Source organism: Pieris rapae, chromosome 9 (genome assembly GCF_905147795.1).
Source record: "Pieris rapae chromosome 9, ilPieRapa1.1, whole genome shotgun sequence".
Taxonomy (NCBI): domain Eukaryota; kingdom Metazoa; phylum Arthropoda; class Insecta; order Lepidoptera; family Pieridae; genus Pieris; species Pieris rapae.
Genome location: NC_059517.1, coordinates 3222784 through 3241104, shown reverse-complemented (window position 1 = coordinate 3241104; position 18321 = coordinate 3222784). Strand labels below are relative to the sequence as shown.

Sequence of the window (18321 nt, the reverse complement as noted above, 5' to 3'; positions counted from 1 at the left end):
TGCAAAAACGTAACGTAACGTAACGTAATCTATTGTAACGAAACGTTGTAATTTTTAATTTCACAACAGATTTATTTTAATAATTATGAAATGTAAATATTAATAATCAATTTATAAAAACCCTTTACACCTTCCATATTTTAGCATGTTTAAATTTGAATGTCAGATATCGTATATCATATAATGTATACAGGGCCTGGTTCCTCGGTGCAACTGAGAACTAAAACCGAAACAGACTTGGCTGGTAACGACAAAGTTCTCGCAGAAGCTGACTATGACCTTGATACCAGCAGACCTAGCACTCCAGGTAAGACTGCGGGAACTGCATCTTCAGCAGAATATCTCATTGGGACGTTATTCGTATAAATACATTTTACAGGTTACGATACATCCGGCGCAGACTTGCTGGATGAAATGGAAAAAGAATCTAAGCAAGAGATGACGGATATAAGTGACGAATGGGACTGGTAAGTTATAAACTAAATGCACACATTCTTGAGGCTCCGCCGTAATATACGTCCTCGAAATGGTAATTGCTTACGGTATAAATTATTCGTCTTTTTCCATTTAATGTAATATTTAATACAATTTCCAAAAATAATATTTACTGTATTACAGTTTCGAAGGTGGCTTCGAATATAGTGCAGTGGGCGGAGCATCTCATACTTCTCCTGGAGCACCGCCTACCGCAGACTCCTTACATCGACGTCTCACAGACCATACGCTGCACATCAAACTTCAAGACTTCGATAACCTTACTGTAACTGTTTTAAAAATTTAATTAATGTGTTTCGTTAACTTCCTAGTGATTTGTACCTAAAAATTTTAATTAAAGTTTCTTAGTGAACATTTCTATTTTTTATAATAAAAATGTATGTAAGTATGTTTCATAAGGAGACATAAGAATTTTAGAAAAACTCAGGTGCATAAAACTTTGGGAAACACTGTTTCAAACTCTTTTCTCTCTCAACGTTAAATAATCTGTTTCCGAACTATTGAGCAACTTGTCAATAACCTAAATATTACCTTTTTTTGTCACTAGATTCTATGTCCTCAACGTGCGTTGTCCAAGCTACATGTCTTACATCCAAGTAAAAACGGTACGCGATACTACATTGCTGTCGAAAGAACATCCAAGTTCAACAACAAGAAGATTGTTGTTAGATCTCCTTTACAGGTATAATGTTTTTAATTTTTAGTAATAGTATGTTTACTGTTGATGTAAAAAACAGTTATAAATTCCTGTGATCGAACAATCGAGAAATAAATCATGGTTATGGCTTAAAAAATTCAAGAAATTAATTATGCCTTTTATCATACATTGTTACAGAAACGATGTTATATATTTTTAAGTTCCTTATTAATCTAACTTAGGTTCGCAACGAAACGTCATACGCCCTGGAATTATTGTACCGACAATCAGAACTAGAAGCAGCCGGTGTAGAATGCGTGGGCTCAGTGAGGAATCCATTCTGCGGACTTCTACGCCTTGCCGTTATTGCACCAGACGAAACATTCAACGTTCCTCTTTACGTAGCTTATCACTGTAGACTCTATGTTGTACCTACTAATTTCGAGTAAGTTTTACTTCTGTAAAATACGTGATTAACCAATACATACATAATTTTTAATAGCAGAATTCCAACAAGTTATGTAAACTTTTTTCCAGTGCTTTATAAAATTTTCGTTAAGTATGTTAGTGTAAGGGTCAGTTTCACAATGTCCGGATAAGTTCCAAATAAGCTATTTATTACCTATTGGTAGGATAAACACTATTGTTGCGTTTCACGACTGTCAGATAGCGTGATTCGTCATGAAAAGGGAAGTTTTTTATTCGGAACTTTTATCTTCTGAATAATTTATGTGTTGTATAGCTATTTGGTACTTTATTCATACATTGTGAAACAGACCCTAAGATATTTTAATCTTAAAAGTAATGACAGGCTGTAGAGATGTCGTTTTTACGTTTTAGAAGTTTCAAAGCAAGTTCACAAGGCATTTGGTGGATGGACCTCATCAATGACATTGGAACTCCTCGAGACATAATGTGTCCAGCGTTGGAAGACAACAATTCCAGTGTATTTGCTATGAGAGTATTGCCTGTAGAAGGTAAATTTATTTAAATATTATTATTATTAAATTTATTTTAATATCTTATGCTAGCTCTTAGCTAATCTATTTTTCCTTTACTCGTTTTAGATTTCAAAATTATTTTGTATATGATTAATTTTTTTCAACGTTTTTAATATTATTTATTGCAGGATGCCAATCGAGCAAAATAAATAGATCAATTCCGAACTTACTGATACGCATCGTAGCGCCATTGGCATTGCATAACAGGGTACCACATGCCCTACAAGCCCAGGTCAAAATTTCCACGGAAAAGTCAGAAAAAAATGCGGAAGACTTTAAGGTGAGGTTGGAAGCTGGAGAAAAATCGCATTTGTATACGTTACCTCCTGGAAAGCCGATAAGGTTCACGTTAGACGTTCATTACTTAGGCTTACCTTGGACTGGAGGATTTACCTATTTACCTGGTAAGTAGTTTCAATAGTACTATTTAAAGATATATTAAATCTACCAAAAATGTTGAAATAATTACTAGAAATTTCAATTCCACAATCCATTTCATATTATACAAGGAGTGTTCAATAATTAGTAATAAGCGATGCGATAGATTCTACTTGGAACGAAAATAAAACTATCAGGCAATGTTTGCAAACACTTTTGGTCAGATATTAGATATAATAATAATGAAAGAAAACAATTAATCCTCTTTTGTTCCCTTAAAATTAGAAGTCTGCGTCGTCATTTGTTTGCGTCTTTTTGAAAATTTAATATGAATTATGAAAAATGATATACAAAGAATATATATGACTTTGAAGGTTGAAGGTGATTACTCCGAAAAATAATATAACATTTAATAAAAGATAATTGCGTCATACTTCTTATCATTTTTAATAAATATCCCAAGTTATATGCTCTTTCATCCCTAGTTACAATTTTGTAAACTTCTGACATACTGATTTCGGTTTTGACGTTTTTTATTTATAAGGTAATGCTAATGTATTTTTAGATATGAACGAGAAGACGATAAGTATGACGACAGAATGCGAGACGGAGGGTGGTAATAAACGGCTTGTGATTCGAGCGCGGTTAGAGCAAGCACCCACTTTGAGGCTACTGTTGTACGCGCCCTATTGGATAATTAATAAAACTGGATTACCACTACAGATAAAGGTAAATATTTTATAGGATTATTAAAATATATTGTAAAATTTTTGCTACAGAATTGTCCAATATGTCAGTTAGATAAATAGCACAAGAGGTAACGCTAGCTGGCTCCAACTTGCCCATAAATATTATAAGAATAATTATAGAGTATTCGTCATCCGAGCTCCGTTGCTTAGCTTTTCGGCCATAGATCTGCCTGATCGCTTGGCTATTAGTGGTCTTATAAAAAATATAAGTACTTTATGAACAGGATTTAAAACTTTCATTGATTGCCGATCTTTCTTCATACATATATCTTTATCTTCATTATCTCGTTCAAGTATGAAGTCACACCTATACACTTGTGGGACAAAGGTACACATTTTTTGTTTGCCTTTTGCGTCTTTCACGCCGTATGTTCGTTTTAAAATTCAACCCAGTAAATGAGGCAAGTGCGTGGAGATATTGACGGATAAGGATGCCGAATGCCTGCATAACTTTATACGCTTACTTTGTGTTCAGGGTCGATCAGATGTTTGCTACGAAGTAACAGAAGAGCCATTACTATGGTGTGAGAGTGGATCGCGTTTGTGTCGCCGTGGTGAAAGAGTACGGGTACGCGCACATCAGTCGGGGTGGTCGCGAGCTACGCGATTGTACGCAGAGTCCCCGGGTCTGTTGGTCTGTGCTCACACTGAGAGGAAGATAAATTATCGGATATTGCTGCAAGTAAGATATTCCGCTATTCAAATATTTAAGCCAAGTATTTGAAATCACTGAAGTATTTCCGAACCAATTCGACTTAGGGTTATTCAAGAAAAGAGCGTACCAATTCTTAAAAGGTCGGCAACGCACTCGCGAGCCCTCTGGCATTGAGAATGTCCATGGGCGGCGGTATCACTTAACATCAGGTAAGCCTCCTGCCCGTTTGCCTCCGGTTCTATAAAAAAAATAATATTTAGATTTTAAATTTCAGGACGCGCTTTTTAATTTTATATATTTAATTGTAGGTGACCCTATCTGAACTATCTCCTCAACTGACAAAGATCGTGACCCTCTTGCCATACTTCATTGTTTACAATGACACCAAGAAGCATTTGCGTTTCATGGAGGAAAATGAAACGGCTGATCTGTGGATAGACTTAGCTCCACAGCAATGTACACCGTTTTGGCCGCAAACTGACTCTATGGCCATGCATTGCAAGTTCCGGGACTCTATGGTCGTGTCCCAACACTTTCCTATTGCTGAGAACCATTTCACTGTTCTGAGGATGGATAAAGGCGTAAGTTTTTATTTATCGCACCTTACTTGAGTTAAAGTAATTGTTGATAGGTTTTATTATTTATGATACTCCGATTAAAGTCTTTTCTTGTTAATTTTTATTGTTTATGAATCAATAAGTTGAAAAATATTCTGGCGTAATTAAAGTGATACGAGATTATTAAGTAATTATTAAATAATTAAATAAAAAACTAATATTAATTAAAAATAACTTTCTTAATTAAAAATCGTTTAAAAAACTTAATTCTATATTAAATATCTTATTATTTTAAAGCTTTCTTCTTATACATATAAATCAATAACTTAAAACTTTCGTTTCGGTCTAATTGGTCTCTCCAAAGACAGGGTCCCATCATCGTGTAGGGTATAGGCCGTTCCAGTGGATTTATGAGTCCAGATCTTAGTTGCTTTGAGATGGGCATCGCTCTGCTCTGCTGCTAATGATTTTGGAGGTGCTGGTTGTACGGGTGATGAAAAAGATGATACTGATTGAGGCTGTTGGTGTCTGGATGAAGTTACCTGGAATTCAATTTATCAATGATTGGATTTCGATTTTTCAATGGAATCCTTAAAATTATAGCTGTGTTGATTGCGCACGTTTTGATTTCATTAAGATGAAATAGCCTAGCTTTCTTCATTTAATAATTCCAGCTCAACTTTTATCAAGCTGTTGTTACTGAAACTAGCGTGTTCAAAGAAACCAAAGTGCTCTTTAACTTTATAATAATAGCGAGGAATATACATACTCATATCGTCATTATCACAATTAATCAGACAACTCTCTTCATTTGTTACTTTGCTACATTATCGAATCAAGAAATAAACTTTTTTGATAAGGTTATTAGCAGAACATGCAATAGTAATTTTTTGGCACTAACTTACCGTGTAATGAGGAACGTTGTAGGAGTTAACACTTTCTAATTTAGAGTTCACGTAATTCATTAGGGGCAAATCAGCAAAGTTTTCTAATTTATATGAGTTTGATTTTACAATCGTAGGCACGTTATTTGTGTATGATATTTCAAAATCAGCAACGTCTCTTAAATTATCAGGCTTTGGTAATCGTTCTTCTTTCATTGTGTCACTGTTTGTATAAAATGCATGACTATTGGAGTCACTGTCTGGTTCATGATTTATAACGTCAGAATTAAATTCTTGTTCAATAACTCCATTTAAGTATGAAATTTGTTCATTTTTATGAGTTTCTTCTGGACTTAGATATGGATTGACATCTGGCTTATCGTATGGATCCCTTCCCATGTTATTAGTGGATTTGATTTGAACGAAGTTACTTGGTGGCGTATCATCAATGTGGATTACTTGGTCACTATCGGGGAACTGAATCGCTTTGTTTTCTTGAAAGTCCTGCTGACTATTATAAACGTTGCTCGACTTCTTTTCATAGGGCCTCGAATATCTGTCTTTTTCAGCTGCCAATTCGAGGATCCTATCAAAATCCTGTTTCGATAGATGTTTTATGAGATTTTTAAAATCTTCATCGCCTAAACCTTCCTTGTTTTTATTTACTTTAACTGGCATTCGGGCAAGGTGATCCCCGTCCATGTAATCAGGGGGTGGCGTGTAAGAAAATGGAGTTCGTACTAGTTGAGGTGGCGGCGGCAGTTTATAAAATCTCGGCGGTGGATTAGAATAATATTTCGCCCGTTTAAACCGCGTGTAATTATTTCTGTAGTCACTGCAAATTACCGATGTGATCACTTGTAATACACATATCAATATAATGAGCTTTAACGTCATTTTGTCCACGAGTCGCCTGAAACTGAGCGGAAGTGAAACCGCGTTCCGAACCTTATACGTGCGTAATCGAAAGTTGTAAATTAAGTTAGTGGTGTACTGATCAAATATATGACGTCCAGTGATGTAACGATTTAACTTTCAATATATAATAGTTGTTGAAGTTCTCGACTTCGTCTGCGTTTAATCAAAGATTATTAAACTATTAAATATTAATTTCGCGATACACTGATGTATATGGTTCTATATTTTCTGAAGTAAATTATAAAGTGAATTGTCAATAGCCGGGTATAGCTTTATAGCGTTGTGCATTTTTACATGAATATTTTTCATTGAATTACGAGTCTGCTTCTGTCTGTTATAAAATGAAGGAAAAAGTGCATAAGCACTGTTTTTAAAAATATCTAAATATTATACAAATAAATAAAAGATTAATTTTTATTTCCCATAGCCTAAGATACAATATTTCATTAATCAAATTTTAGTATAAATAAGATTGTTATTAGGTAAGTTATTATAGAAAATAATTAGTTTTATTTCAATCCGTTTTTAGTCAGCTATCAGCGTGGAGGTAACAGGTGGTACAGACCGACCGTTTACGATCACTTACAAGCCATATCGCGCAGGCGATTCACCTGTACGTATCGACAATTTATGTGAAGATCTCTTCCTGAAGTTACATCAGGTATATTCATACAAAACTTAACTTTACATTTTTTTATAATAATAATAATTTATTTTCTCGCGTATAACATTTAGTATAATATCGTAGAATTATAATTACTATCAATAAAATGAAATATTTCACTATTGAGAATCCAAATGAGATAGAGAACGTCGAGGTAGATACAGAATTTACTTCATTCATAAAATCATTTACTTTATGATCTTTGTAGTTTCAACTACCATACATATTGAGTTGATAAATACAATAAATGCTCTTATTTATCAGACGGATTCGGGACAAGTGGCGTTACTCAGTCCCTATCAATCAATGTTATACACTTGGGATGATCCCCTGAAGGATAGAAATCTTATTTGGAACATCTACAATAACAAGGGTAAAGGTTTCACCGCTGATTTCTCGCAAGATGGGTAAGTGCAGTCTTCAAGTTTCAAGTAATGTCTTGCGGTGATGTAGGTTAATATAATTATTATTTTTTAATTCAAATGTGCAGCATGTAGTTGGAGAAAACTATTCTATAAAATATAACGATTTATTATTATCCATATTACAGGTTCTTACCTAGTTTGGAAACCAGTCTCCCAATACTGTTACTATATTAAGAATTATTATTGTTTAATGTTTAAGGGAGAAAAATAAATAAATTATTATTATTATTATTATTATTTACTTGAAAATTTTATATCGTTTGTTTTCAGTTACGGCGAAGAGAAAGTTTGTTTCCACACAGTAAAACAGTCAACACATGTCGTAACTAATAGTGTGACATCTAAGCTTTCTTCCACTTTTAAACGACTTACTCCCAAATCCCCCGAACTATCCACTTCCAGCAGTGACGACTCCGATATGTCAGATCCACCGGAACATATACCTAAGACCAAGAAAATGAGGAAAGATAAGGTTATCGTGTACTGGATATCTTATATGGACGGTTATCAAAGAGTTTTCGTACTAGCCCAAGATGAACGTATAGCGTATCAATACAGAATGAGCATATATGCTGAAAGAAGCAATTACGAAGTATTCTTGGCCTTGTCCAGCGTCAGTCTTTCCATTTGCGTTCCGACTGACAACAAAGTAAAGGAATTATCCTATATCAGTATATCGGATTCACTTCCACGCTGGGAAGTCAACGTTAGCAATAAATGGAAACAGTTAGCTCCAGACCTCACAGCTTGGATAGAAGAGAAATACCAAACTGAGCAAAAGAAATGTCAACTCAAAGAATATCTCCACATAGACTTGGAAAAGATGCAAATGACGAAACCATTCTTTTCTGAACTAAGAAGAACATATAACCCTGGAGTCTGGTTACAGTTACGCAAATCTGAAACCTACACCTACTGTCATATGAAACTACAACGGCTGCAAATAGACAATCAGTTGCACGAAGCAGTATTCCCAAGTGTCTTATATCCTGCTACATTGCCAGCCCATTTAAAATCAAAGAGAGATAAACCATGTATGGAAGTCCAGCTTTTGAAACAGTATCGGCCGTCATTAAACCATGACATCTACAAAAACTTGAAAGTTGTGATACAAGAGTATTGTGTGAATTTAGATAGAGGTTTTGTGAACCACGCATTTGATATACTGAATCACTGGAAGGTGGATGAAAAACCAGCGGTGAGGTTAAGGGCCGATTTGGCGCTTGTTCATATGCCTCTTCCGATCATAGCCGTGAAAGGACAGACAAATGCTCAAAGGAGTGTTATCTTTGAGTTTGTACATTTGTCACCGATCAAATTGGTTCTTAGTTTGTCATCTAGAGGGTATACGGGTGATGAAGGAAGCCCCGGTAGACGATTTGGAGCTCAGAAGGAAAACAGACCGAAGTTGTTTAACAGCGATTTGTTGGAGTATTTATTTAATTCCTGGGGATCATCTTTGTGTGACATGAAAGATGTCGTTTTAAGGTAAGACCTGTTACATTTGATAGCGACTATTGTGTAGAAATCTATTTCTTGGATTGGCTGTCTCTGGAATAATATAAAAACTGTTTATTAATAATTAATATACTCTAACGAGCAACATCTATTACAGAATGAGCTACCTAGAGCTAAGGAATGCTCCAATAACAATACCGGCATTACTGGATGCCGCATCACGTCACTACTGGCACCAGCTTGTCCAGCAGTTCTACGTACTTGTTTTAGGACTGAATATCCTTGGAAATCCTTACAGCTACATTGGGGACTTTACTAAGACTTTGAAATACTTTTATGAGCCGTATATGGTAAATAATTTCTAAATAATGTACTTTATATTAATTGCTTTTATTTATTAAAAGCGTTACGCCACATAGCACATAATATAATAATAACCTAAAATTTAAACTAAAAATAATATAAAACCACTATGCGCGGAGCCTTACTCTGTCTTAAATTTATATAGTACTATAGTTAGTATACGTGACTGAATACAAAAATATGTATTACAACAGTAAATAATGATTTAGGGTTCCTGTTCTCGTCGCATGTCTGCTACGTCTCAAGCTGTGCTAAGCGGCGCTACTCGACTGCTAGCAGCAGAGTCACCCCACCTTACCACTCCCTATAAATCCATAAAAACGACACTGGGTTAGTAAATTAAGATCGATTATTTATTTTGGCTACAGCTTAATTTGGTTCAAAAGATTTTTCAAACCCATTTAAGCTTCCAAATTTCATTAAAAGACTTTTATATAATGATTAAAATTCCTTTTGATTATAGGCAGCAAAGAAATTATAGATGACTTGCCTAGCGCTGTGCTAGAGGCCAACAAAACTAACCCTGCGAGTGTTGCACTTGCCGTCACTGGAGTTATTGCAAGGCCTACGCTGGGTAAGAACTTTGAATAGATTTTTAGTTGGTTTGAACTAATGAAATGTTCTTTTCTATTGCTATATTGACATTGTAATATTAGTGAGTATTACGTGTTTGAGGGGTGTATTGTTTTATAACAATAACCAACTTGGCGGGATATCCTAAGTATTTTAGGCGTAGATAGTTATTTTATTATTATTTCCTACATAACGCATGTCTGTTGTTTTATTACAATATTGCAAATATATTAGTGTTATCCAACTGTACGAGCATTTTTATATAAATCTGTATTAATGTCTGTCTAATCAATGTTTGTATATTTGTGTATATTATTATTTATAAAAAACGGAGTAACCAACGAGCATTCGAATCTAAAAATGAAAATTAAATTGTATAAAATTGACTTACATCACAATTTAATTTTCTCCATGCATGTAAACGATATGAATATTTTATATGTTTCAGTTGATGGTTTATTAGTCTTATAAAAGCATGGTCACTTTATATCTAATAAACCATTACAATTTTAATGTCACTTGCTTGTTAATCATTAACGTGTCGTTTTTGTTTACTGTTCAATCTTTTGGATGAGTAGATGAAGATAGTACTGTTGTTCGATGTAAGTACCACTATTAATTGCAGTGATTATGTACAGATTATTCAAAATTACTAATATACTATTATTTGTTAAGGTTTCCTAATACTTAATGCATAAAAATACGATAATTCATTATGTACTTTGATGGGTCTGTGCATCTTTGAAGATAAGTTATAAACTATTGCACTTATTTATGTATAGCACGTGTTTTTGTTATTGATATTAAACTCTAAATGCTTCTTCCTACCGATTTTATATTATAGATGTGGCTACAATATACATAGATAATAAAAATAAAGGAAAATATTAACACGATCATTGAGAAATTTAAAATTATGTATGTATAGACATATGCCGAGAAGTATCTCGTGTGGCTTTGCACCGAACGGGCGTCGATAGTGCTGAAGCGGCGCTGCGAGCGTGCGCGGAGCGGTCCGGCGGAAGGCTCGTAGCCCGTCGAAGGCTTCCCCGAGAATGCTCTACCCTGGAGGTTCGTAAATTCTAGAAGAATTATTTATTTATTTAATTATATTTTAATTTGCTTTTTATCGGCAGCACAGTGAATATAAGAAATTGTACCAATACAAGGTTTTAAGTTTATAAAATATTTCAATAAAATGTACCTATAGCTTACAACAGTTCATCTTTTAAGAAAGATTTACGTTATTATTGGTCTACAGATAGAAGAATAGGTACTTCTACGATAATATGTTTCCTTTTTTTAGGGTATTAGACCATATAGCCCATCAGCAGCCCGCGGTGCAGCCCTTTTGGCACAATTATCCCGGGGCCATTACGCAGAAACGGATGTGTACGTGGCGCATGCACATCTCTCGCCGACATCGCTCGCTACCGTGCTCGTCACTACGCAGTACGTATACGTAAAGGTTTAAACATTCAACGTAAATGATTTTGATCGCCTCTCCCCTGCTGGGTACGATAAACAAAATGTATATTAATTACAAACTTTAAACCTAGTGTGACAGGATATAACATTACAAAATAATGTTTATAAATTAAAAATGGTAACCCGTTATAACAAATACAGCCTGTCGCGTTAATAAAATAGACTCACCAGTGCAACTGAAAATTAAAGGAATTTAATGTCCAACAACGCTACTCCTTATTTACTATAATGTAGCGGATTAATTGATTCAGTGAAACTTAGTTATTGATTAGGCTATAGTTCAATGTCATTGATTCCTTGGAAGATGGGACAGGCTTTGGTATGATACTTGAGTGGACACGTTATCCCCGTCTCACCTCCCTCGGGCTTGCAAAAGCCAACGGTTGCAAAGCTGGGGTGGAAAAATAATAAACGGCTCAAATATACGAGTCCTCCTCCAACTTCGGTATTGTTCCCTTTGGAGTACCTACTCTTGGAATACCCTTGGGCCGTAGGATTCAAGTGCACAGTCGCTGATTAAACATTCGAGTTAGTGCCTGGTTGATAGTACCGGTGACATCAGATCTATTGCTTTATTCCCTCAACGAATAAGTATTGCAATACAGCGAGGAAATGCTGCCAGCGTTAAAAGTACACCACAGACGCCACAAGGACCAAACTATTTAAATTTGTTTTGATTAATTTTTACAATTACTACGTTGGTAAAGTCATTGTAAATACTGTTTATTGGATTGTTCAATAAATATTAATAGTGAAACTTTGAATTATATAGACACATATTCCTGGTCCGGCTGAGTAGTGGCAGAAGTTCGTGGACAGTTGAATGGGTCGTGAAATTAGAAGAATTAATCGGCGTACCCATACTAAGAGACAATAAACTTATTCTCAATATTAAACAGGTACGATCTGCGAATGCTATTGCATGCTTTCTATTTAGTTCTTACTCTTGCTGGAAGCGTTTGTAATAAGATTGCTTCCTAACAAATCATTTGTCTATTACTTTCTTGGGCTACGAGACTGGGTTTAAACAGTTAAGACAGATTTAGGTATCATAAATGCCCCTTCTTTATGTATTTTATTAAGGCTTGATTTTAAGATAACATCTTTTTCTGTTCGGTTTGATATCTATATCAATTTACCTTTCCTTACAAGAGGTATTTAAATTAATGTTTTTTTTAGGACGAGCTCGTGAGTTATTTCTCAACTGATGAAAAATTTATAGAAATGAACAACCCTGAAGTATTGAACTGGCTTCGTAGCAAAATCGAGTGCGCGCTCGTACAAGCCCTGGAAGACAAGCGCTATAATAGTGAATAACTAAACTCTTTACGAAATTGGATTTGACTGTTTCAATGATTAAACTACTCGAGCGATTTTAACGATCATGAGTAAGACGAAATATACACGCTAACAATAATTGTATTCATTTTTGATTGTTTGATTTTTATATTGTAATCATAAATATTTAATTATATGGCGCCTCTGGTTAACATTCTGATTAGTTTAACTTTAATTGTATAGCTGTAAAGGTACATTGTAATTGCGGGCATATCAGCAACTAAAAAATCCTGTTTGCGCTATGGATCCATTGCGTTGGATTTTAAAATCATATATACGAATTTGAGCGAAGCTATTTACAAAATTAACAATTATAATTTATCAGCACGAGGATATATATCGCTAAATGTCAATAGAAAAATCATATGTATGTGGTAATCATAAATTATAGACATTGTTATATGTGGAAGTGGAAATCCTTGCCTCCTCATTACCATATCTAGATTCCATTCTGTTCTTCATAACGAAAACTTGCTTTCATTTCCTCTATATATTTTACTTGCATGGTTTAATATTGATGATAAATTGTCATGCCAAATTGTATCCATTTTTAAGGAAGATTTTCGGTCTTTAAGCATAAATGCATTTGCTTGGATCTATTATATCGGATCTGTATACGGACGATTTTTGACACATATCTACAATCTATGACGTTTATATAGATGTCAAATCGAACCGTAAAGCAGGCCTAATTTCCACTTTAATGAATATTCCTATTCTAGTCGTGTTATTAAAGCACAAAATATTAGCTGTTGTGTTTAGTTGGTATTAATCGTTCAAGTTTATGTGTAGTATTATACGTTTAGATAAAAATATCTAGTCAGGCTGAGCTTTATGTAGTTAGCTGTGGCTTTGAGTTTAAGCTTACATAATATTTTGATGTCTATATTGTTTAGATATTAGTTTCATACGACATTATTTTCATATAATATTTATGTACTCTAATTTATATCAATATTTTTATCATAAGTTATTTATTGCTGTCGAGAATGTATTTATGAAATCATTGTTAAAAACAGTAATATTACAATTACATTATAATAACTCAATACTTTAACGTTAACGTTCTCTTAAAATTGAATTTTCAACGTATCATTGCAACCTTAGAACAACTCGCAAGAAGTGTGGTAGTTTTTTTTTTAATTTCTTATTAATTGTTTAATTACAATTGGTTGCAAATATTATTGAAACAATATACTTAGTTCGATGAACATTAAAGTAATGAAAATATAAAAAAAGTATTTTTATCTACAAAATGGTCGTCAGTACAAATTGTAAGGAAAATACGTTAATAACATGCGTAACAAATAATTGACGAAACTATCAAAAGGATCGTGCTAAGCCCTCTGGAAACATTTTAGAAGCTCGTATCTATAATTTGAATTAGTGTTAAGTGTTAATACGCAGTTTCATGTTCTCGATGTGTAGTCTAAAGACTTACATTGACTATCATTATTGATGATGTAACATATGTTTTTTAATGAGCAATTGAAATAAAAGATTTCATTAAACAATGTTTTATTTTAATAGTAACTAATAAATGCTCTATCTATACTAATATTATAAGTAGGAAAGATTTGCATGGAAGTATGTTTTTAACTAATTGGCTCAAAAAGTACTGGATCGATTTTAAAAAGTTCACAACCTACCGTATTATTAAAACTACAATAATGTTACCCAAGGTGTAAGAAATGCCAGCAAAACAATGTTCCACAATATTAAAGAACTCTAGAGAAAACTCTCAAGAAATCTACAAAAAATATTTAAAAATAAATGTCCACCCGTGCAAAGCCGGGTCGGGACACTAGTAGTCTACGTTATATATGACGCCTATACGTTACTTGAATGTTTTTGTTTTAAAATATTCTATATCGTTAATAATGCAATAAACCCAAAGTCACTAACTTTGAAAAGAACATGTCAATATATATTATTTATATAACAGAAAGAGTTGAGCATAATAAAATCCCATAGAGTTAGCCCAAAGATTTAAATGTCGTATGTGTTTCACTATTTCTTTCTCACTCTGAATTTTCTCCACTTGAACTATAATCACCTACCAAAGACAAAACTTTTTCCTTACATTTTCCATCCACTAATTCTCTTTTATTTTGTTGGTTGTTTATCTTATCTAAACCTGTATCATCCTTTTGAATATCTTCATTTTGTATTAAAGGACTATGAACACTACTATCGTTTACATTAAGTTTTTCATCCAAATAATTTTTCTCAACTTTATTTTTTTTTATAACAACACCTAAATTATTTCTAGTAAGAACATGTTGTTTACTTAAGGATTCTTCTTTTTTAAGTCCCCCAAAGCTAGTTATGAGTCCACTACTACTTTGAAGGGCGGGGGTATTCATAATTTTGTTTCGTGTGACTGTTTGTTTCTCTTCAATACTTCGAGAGGGTCTCAGTGAGAGTAGGGCAGCCATATTTCTATCATCATCATTTTCCGGGAGCAGATTGATGTCAAGCGATGATTTTGCAAGGAGTAAACTGTCATTTACAGCAGATGCTTCTAATTCTTTTCTTCGCTTCTGTAAATTATAAATATTATTATTTTCGGGGATTATATTATGTTGGCTCTAAACAATTTAATGTTACTACCTATTCAAAGCACCACTATCGGCAAGTAACATAAAATGTTAATATTGCTTATTATTTTCATAAAACTTGAAAAAATAATAAATTATTGTTGAAAAATTACTTTATTCCTACTACAATAAGTGTTTTCAACGTGTCAATAAGCATTAAACTAAGAAGAAAATAATGATGGCATGATGATGGAAATGTATCTCATTTTTATTTTTAAGAAATGACAAATATTCATAGAACCAACCGAAGTGTTCTTGGAGTGTACAGACTTACAAACTCTTCAACACAGAATTAGAACTCACGGAAGAAATCAAGTACAAGTTAGGCGGGATTTTAGACAGTGAACTTCTCTGGAACAAACACTAAATAAATAAACTAAACATAGCAACGATCACATATTATCAATGCAATACTAGTCGTGAAATGGGGTTTAAGGACCTATCCGGTCGCCAAACTCCAAAAATGTACATTGTTTAATTCTATTTTTTGTAATCATTTCTTAAAGTAGGGCGAATGGAAAAAATATATGGTGGAGTATTTTATGTATCCATTTTGAAAGATCGATACAGGATTTAAAAATTTTTTGACAATTGGAACATGATTTTGAAATTTACACGATATACTTTATCGCAAGACGAGTTATCCATTCCAGAAAAAAAATTGTCAATATTAAATTAATTAATGTTTTACATAACTAATTGTTATTGAGGGCCGGCCCTCAGTGCTCCAGCTCACCACTGCGTAGTCCACCCTAAGACACTGATACAGCAATGCCTTGCCAGGGCCTTAACAAATAAAATTCTAGTCTAAAATATTTTGCATTTAATAAGTATTTCTTTATTGGCGTGCATAAGTGTACATTGTTACGTCTAAATGAATACAAAATGATTTTGAATTTGAATAAGATATGGCTTTACTTTTCCGTGATCAGGCCAATGCTAACTTGTGGACTTTTGGTTTTGATTTGGTGGCCGAGAATGAAACTCCACGCACGCTTATCATGAAACTTGGTAGCGGTCGCAAGAAAACAACGCCAACTGCACCAATGGAGATAGCCCTGCAAATTGTATTAGTAGCTGCCATCAGGCTTATACTATATATATATATATATAGGTACTGGATCTATTTGAAAAAATGAAAGGGCGATGGAGTATCAACCTTTCATAGCCGCACCATGTGATAGGATTGCTAATCAACACATATTAATCAGGAAATGCCATGTATTAATGAGAAAAAGAGAATGTATTCAATCGACCCTGAATGTGCTGGACACAGTGGATCTAATGGAGCTTGCGGAGAGGCACCGGATTTATGCGTACTGGGCCGTATCCGCTCCTTTCCTTGCCCTTTTCGCAAATGCGAACCTGGATTCACCAAAGATCTGCAGAGCTCGAATATCCACGATGGTTGCGAAGCGCGGACTGCAGACACTCCCAAATGGATCTGCCATCAGTTAACCGGCTAATGACAAAGCGACTTCTAGGCCTAAACAGAACTAATCTCAAAACAATGATAGGGTCAATTACCGGACATTGTCCGCCTGACCTAACAAAACATATTTTTGTCCTAGGCGAGGCATACAGCATGGAGGATTCAGACACCCGCGTATTCGAGGAATGCGAGGTTGTGGCAAACAACATGACGAAATCCTTGGAGCTGCGGGGTCAATCCGTGAATACTGCAAAGTGCCCAACAGGCTTCTGTGCTTGTGGAAGGAGCTAGGATGGCTTAGTTAGCAAGGACTTTAGGCACAATAGAATTAGTGAGAGTGACTGCGGAAACTTAGTCCACCAACCATACCATACCAAACCACAGTATTAGATTAGTACATTGTAATCAGATAAAGAATAGAGACTTACCCTAAAGTTTCTCCTTAACGCACAGTTAGCATCATAGTCATCTTTCCACACATTTTCATTGCGTCCTACTAGGCGTCCAAGGCGTGGTTTATCCAATTTACTAGCTTCCTCGTCTCCTGTCTTATGTTCTAACTTGAACATAGCATCATCAAATAGTTTTTTCTGTGTTTCCTTTGTTTCAGGTACAATCTGGCCATTGTCTGTAGGGTCCCATCTGTTCTCTTGACGTCTAGCTCCAGACACAATAACATAATCTAGATTCTGTAAATTTCCAATAAGTACTTTAGTTACTTGAAATTACTTGACTGGATAGATTATGTCAGTTTACCTTAATGACTTCCCGTGGTTTTTAATTAATCATTTTAATTTAAGAAGATTATGAGTATAATTTCTAGGGAAATATTTATCATTGTCGCTCTTGCCTGATAAGAAAAACAATCAATAAAAATCAGCATTTAGATAGGGGTAAAAGGTAAAAAATTGCATAAATCATTGGACCACTTTTTCAAATAATGTAAATAAGGAACATATTTCAAAGAAACTTTTACTTACACCAGGATCAGTTTTAATTTCAAAATGATTATCACATAAGTGACACTTCATTCGAAATTGATAAACTGGGGTACTATAGTACATTCCAATTTTTGTCTTCTCAGCATTGTATCTTACACCCATACCAATATGGTTATTGCATCCTTCACACCATATATTATATGGCATTTCAAACCGTATTATTAGAATGCCCATGTGTAATTTTCTGGCCCTCTCTCGTAAAGCATGAGTACCCATAAATTTATTTAATCCTCCAACCTTAGGGTCATAGTCAGGAGGATAATAAAGGTTTTGTCCTTTTCGTTCACCCATTTTGTTGTTTAATTTATCTGCAACGAAATGATAACAGTCTAAACCTACAAAAAGATTTAACTTTTCATAAACATAACAAAATCAGAAGCAATCTCGCTTGTGCTGTCAAGAAGTATTTAGAAGTTTTGTTTTAATAACTCCGATAGCAATAGCATATAAAGTTTTATATACGATGATATGAGCAGGAGAAAAAGTTATTTATAACTAAAAACTATGTTAACTAAAATTATACTAACTTGACGATTTTTTCTATTAAACTCAAATATCAATGAATATTGAGTGAATACTCGAATATTAAGGAATCTATTTGAAGTGTTAATTTGATTACAAAAAATTACACAAATATACAATAACAATTTGCCCACTACAACTTATTACTTAATTGGTGTTTGACATATAAACTGAAACTGACAG

General features: G+C 34.1%; 2 protein-coding genes across 4 annotated transcripts in view; one reads left to right on the top strand and one right to left on the bottom strand.

Annotated features, from left to right (window-relative positions):
• Positions 1–14097, top strand: part of LOC110999761 (vacuolar protein sorting-associated protein 13A) — a 32782-nt gene extending 18685 nt beyond the window's left edge. For both annotated transcript variants that reach the window (XM_045629350.1, XM_045629349.1), the window contains 20 exons: positions 194–307; positions 380–467; positions 619–760; positions 1043–1177; positions 1375–1577; positions 1973–2109; positions 2262–2537; positions 3077–3240; positions 3736–3942; positions 4224–4496; positions 6804–6935; positions 7203–7345; positions 7634–8851; positions 8979–9171; positions 9394–9514; positions 9648–9758; positions 10686–10828; positions 11064–11209; positions 12018–12144; positions 12425–14097. In XM_045629350.1, the coding sequence (XP_045485306.1) occupies positions 194–307; positions 380–467; positions 619–760; positions 1043–1177; positions 1375–1577; positions 1973–2109; positions 2262–2537; positions 3077–3240; positions 3736–3942; positions 4224–4496; positions 6804–6935; positions 7203–7345; positions 7634–8851; positions 8979–9171; positions 9394–9514; positions 9648–9758; positions 10686–10828; positions 11064–11209; positions 12018–12144; positions 12425–12562 (4211 nt within the window). In that variant the 3' untranslated portion in view covers positions 12563–14097. The remainder of the gene's footprint in view (positions 1–193; positions 308–379; positions 468–618; positions 761–1042; positions 1178–1374; positions 1578–1972; positions 2110–2261; positions 2538–3076; positions 3241–3735; positions 3943–4223; positions 4497–6803; positions 6936–7202; positions 7346–7633; positions 8852–8978; positions 9172–9393; positions 9515–9647; positions 9759–10685; positions 10829–11063; positions 11210–12017; positions 12145–12424) is intronic.
• Positions 14085–18289, bottom strand: LOC110999763 (coiled-coil domain-containing protein 130 homolog). Of its 2 annotated transcripts, none has more exons than XM_022268985.2 (4): positions 18144–18289; positions 17596–17951; positions 17044–17304; positions 14085–15126 (listed from the first exon to the last, which is right to left on the bottom strand). In XM_022268985.2, the coding sequence occupies exons 2-4, from the start codon at positions 17905–17907 to the stop codon at positions 14605–14607; spliced, it is 1095 nt and encodes a 364-aa protein (XP_022124677.2). In that variant the 5' UTR covers positions 17908–17951; positions 18144–18289; the 3' UTR covers positions 14085–14604. The 2 variants fall into 2 exon arrangements, with proteins under 2 accessions (XP_022124677.2, XP_022124676.2); XM_022268984.2 differs by having other exon boundaries at positions 17596–17924.
• Between the last annotated feature and the right edge of the window lie 32 nt (positions 18290–18321).

Coding starts and splice junctions, on each gene's coding strand:
- LOC110999763 (XM_022268985.2), bottom strand. CDS start 17,907: ATGGGTGAACGAAAAGGACAAAACCTTTATTATCCTCCTGACTATGAC. Junction 17,305..17,595: donor AAATTAAAACTGATCCTGGT/GTAAGTAAAAGT, acceptor GGAAATTTACAG/AATCTAGATTATGTTATTGT. Junction 15,127..17,043: donor CGTTAAGGAGAAACTTTAGG/GTAAGTCTCTAT, acceptor TATAATTTACAG/AAGCGAAGAAAAGAATTAGA.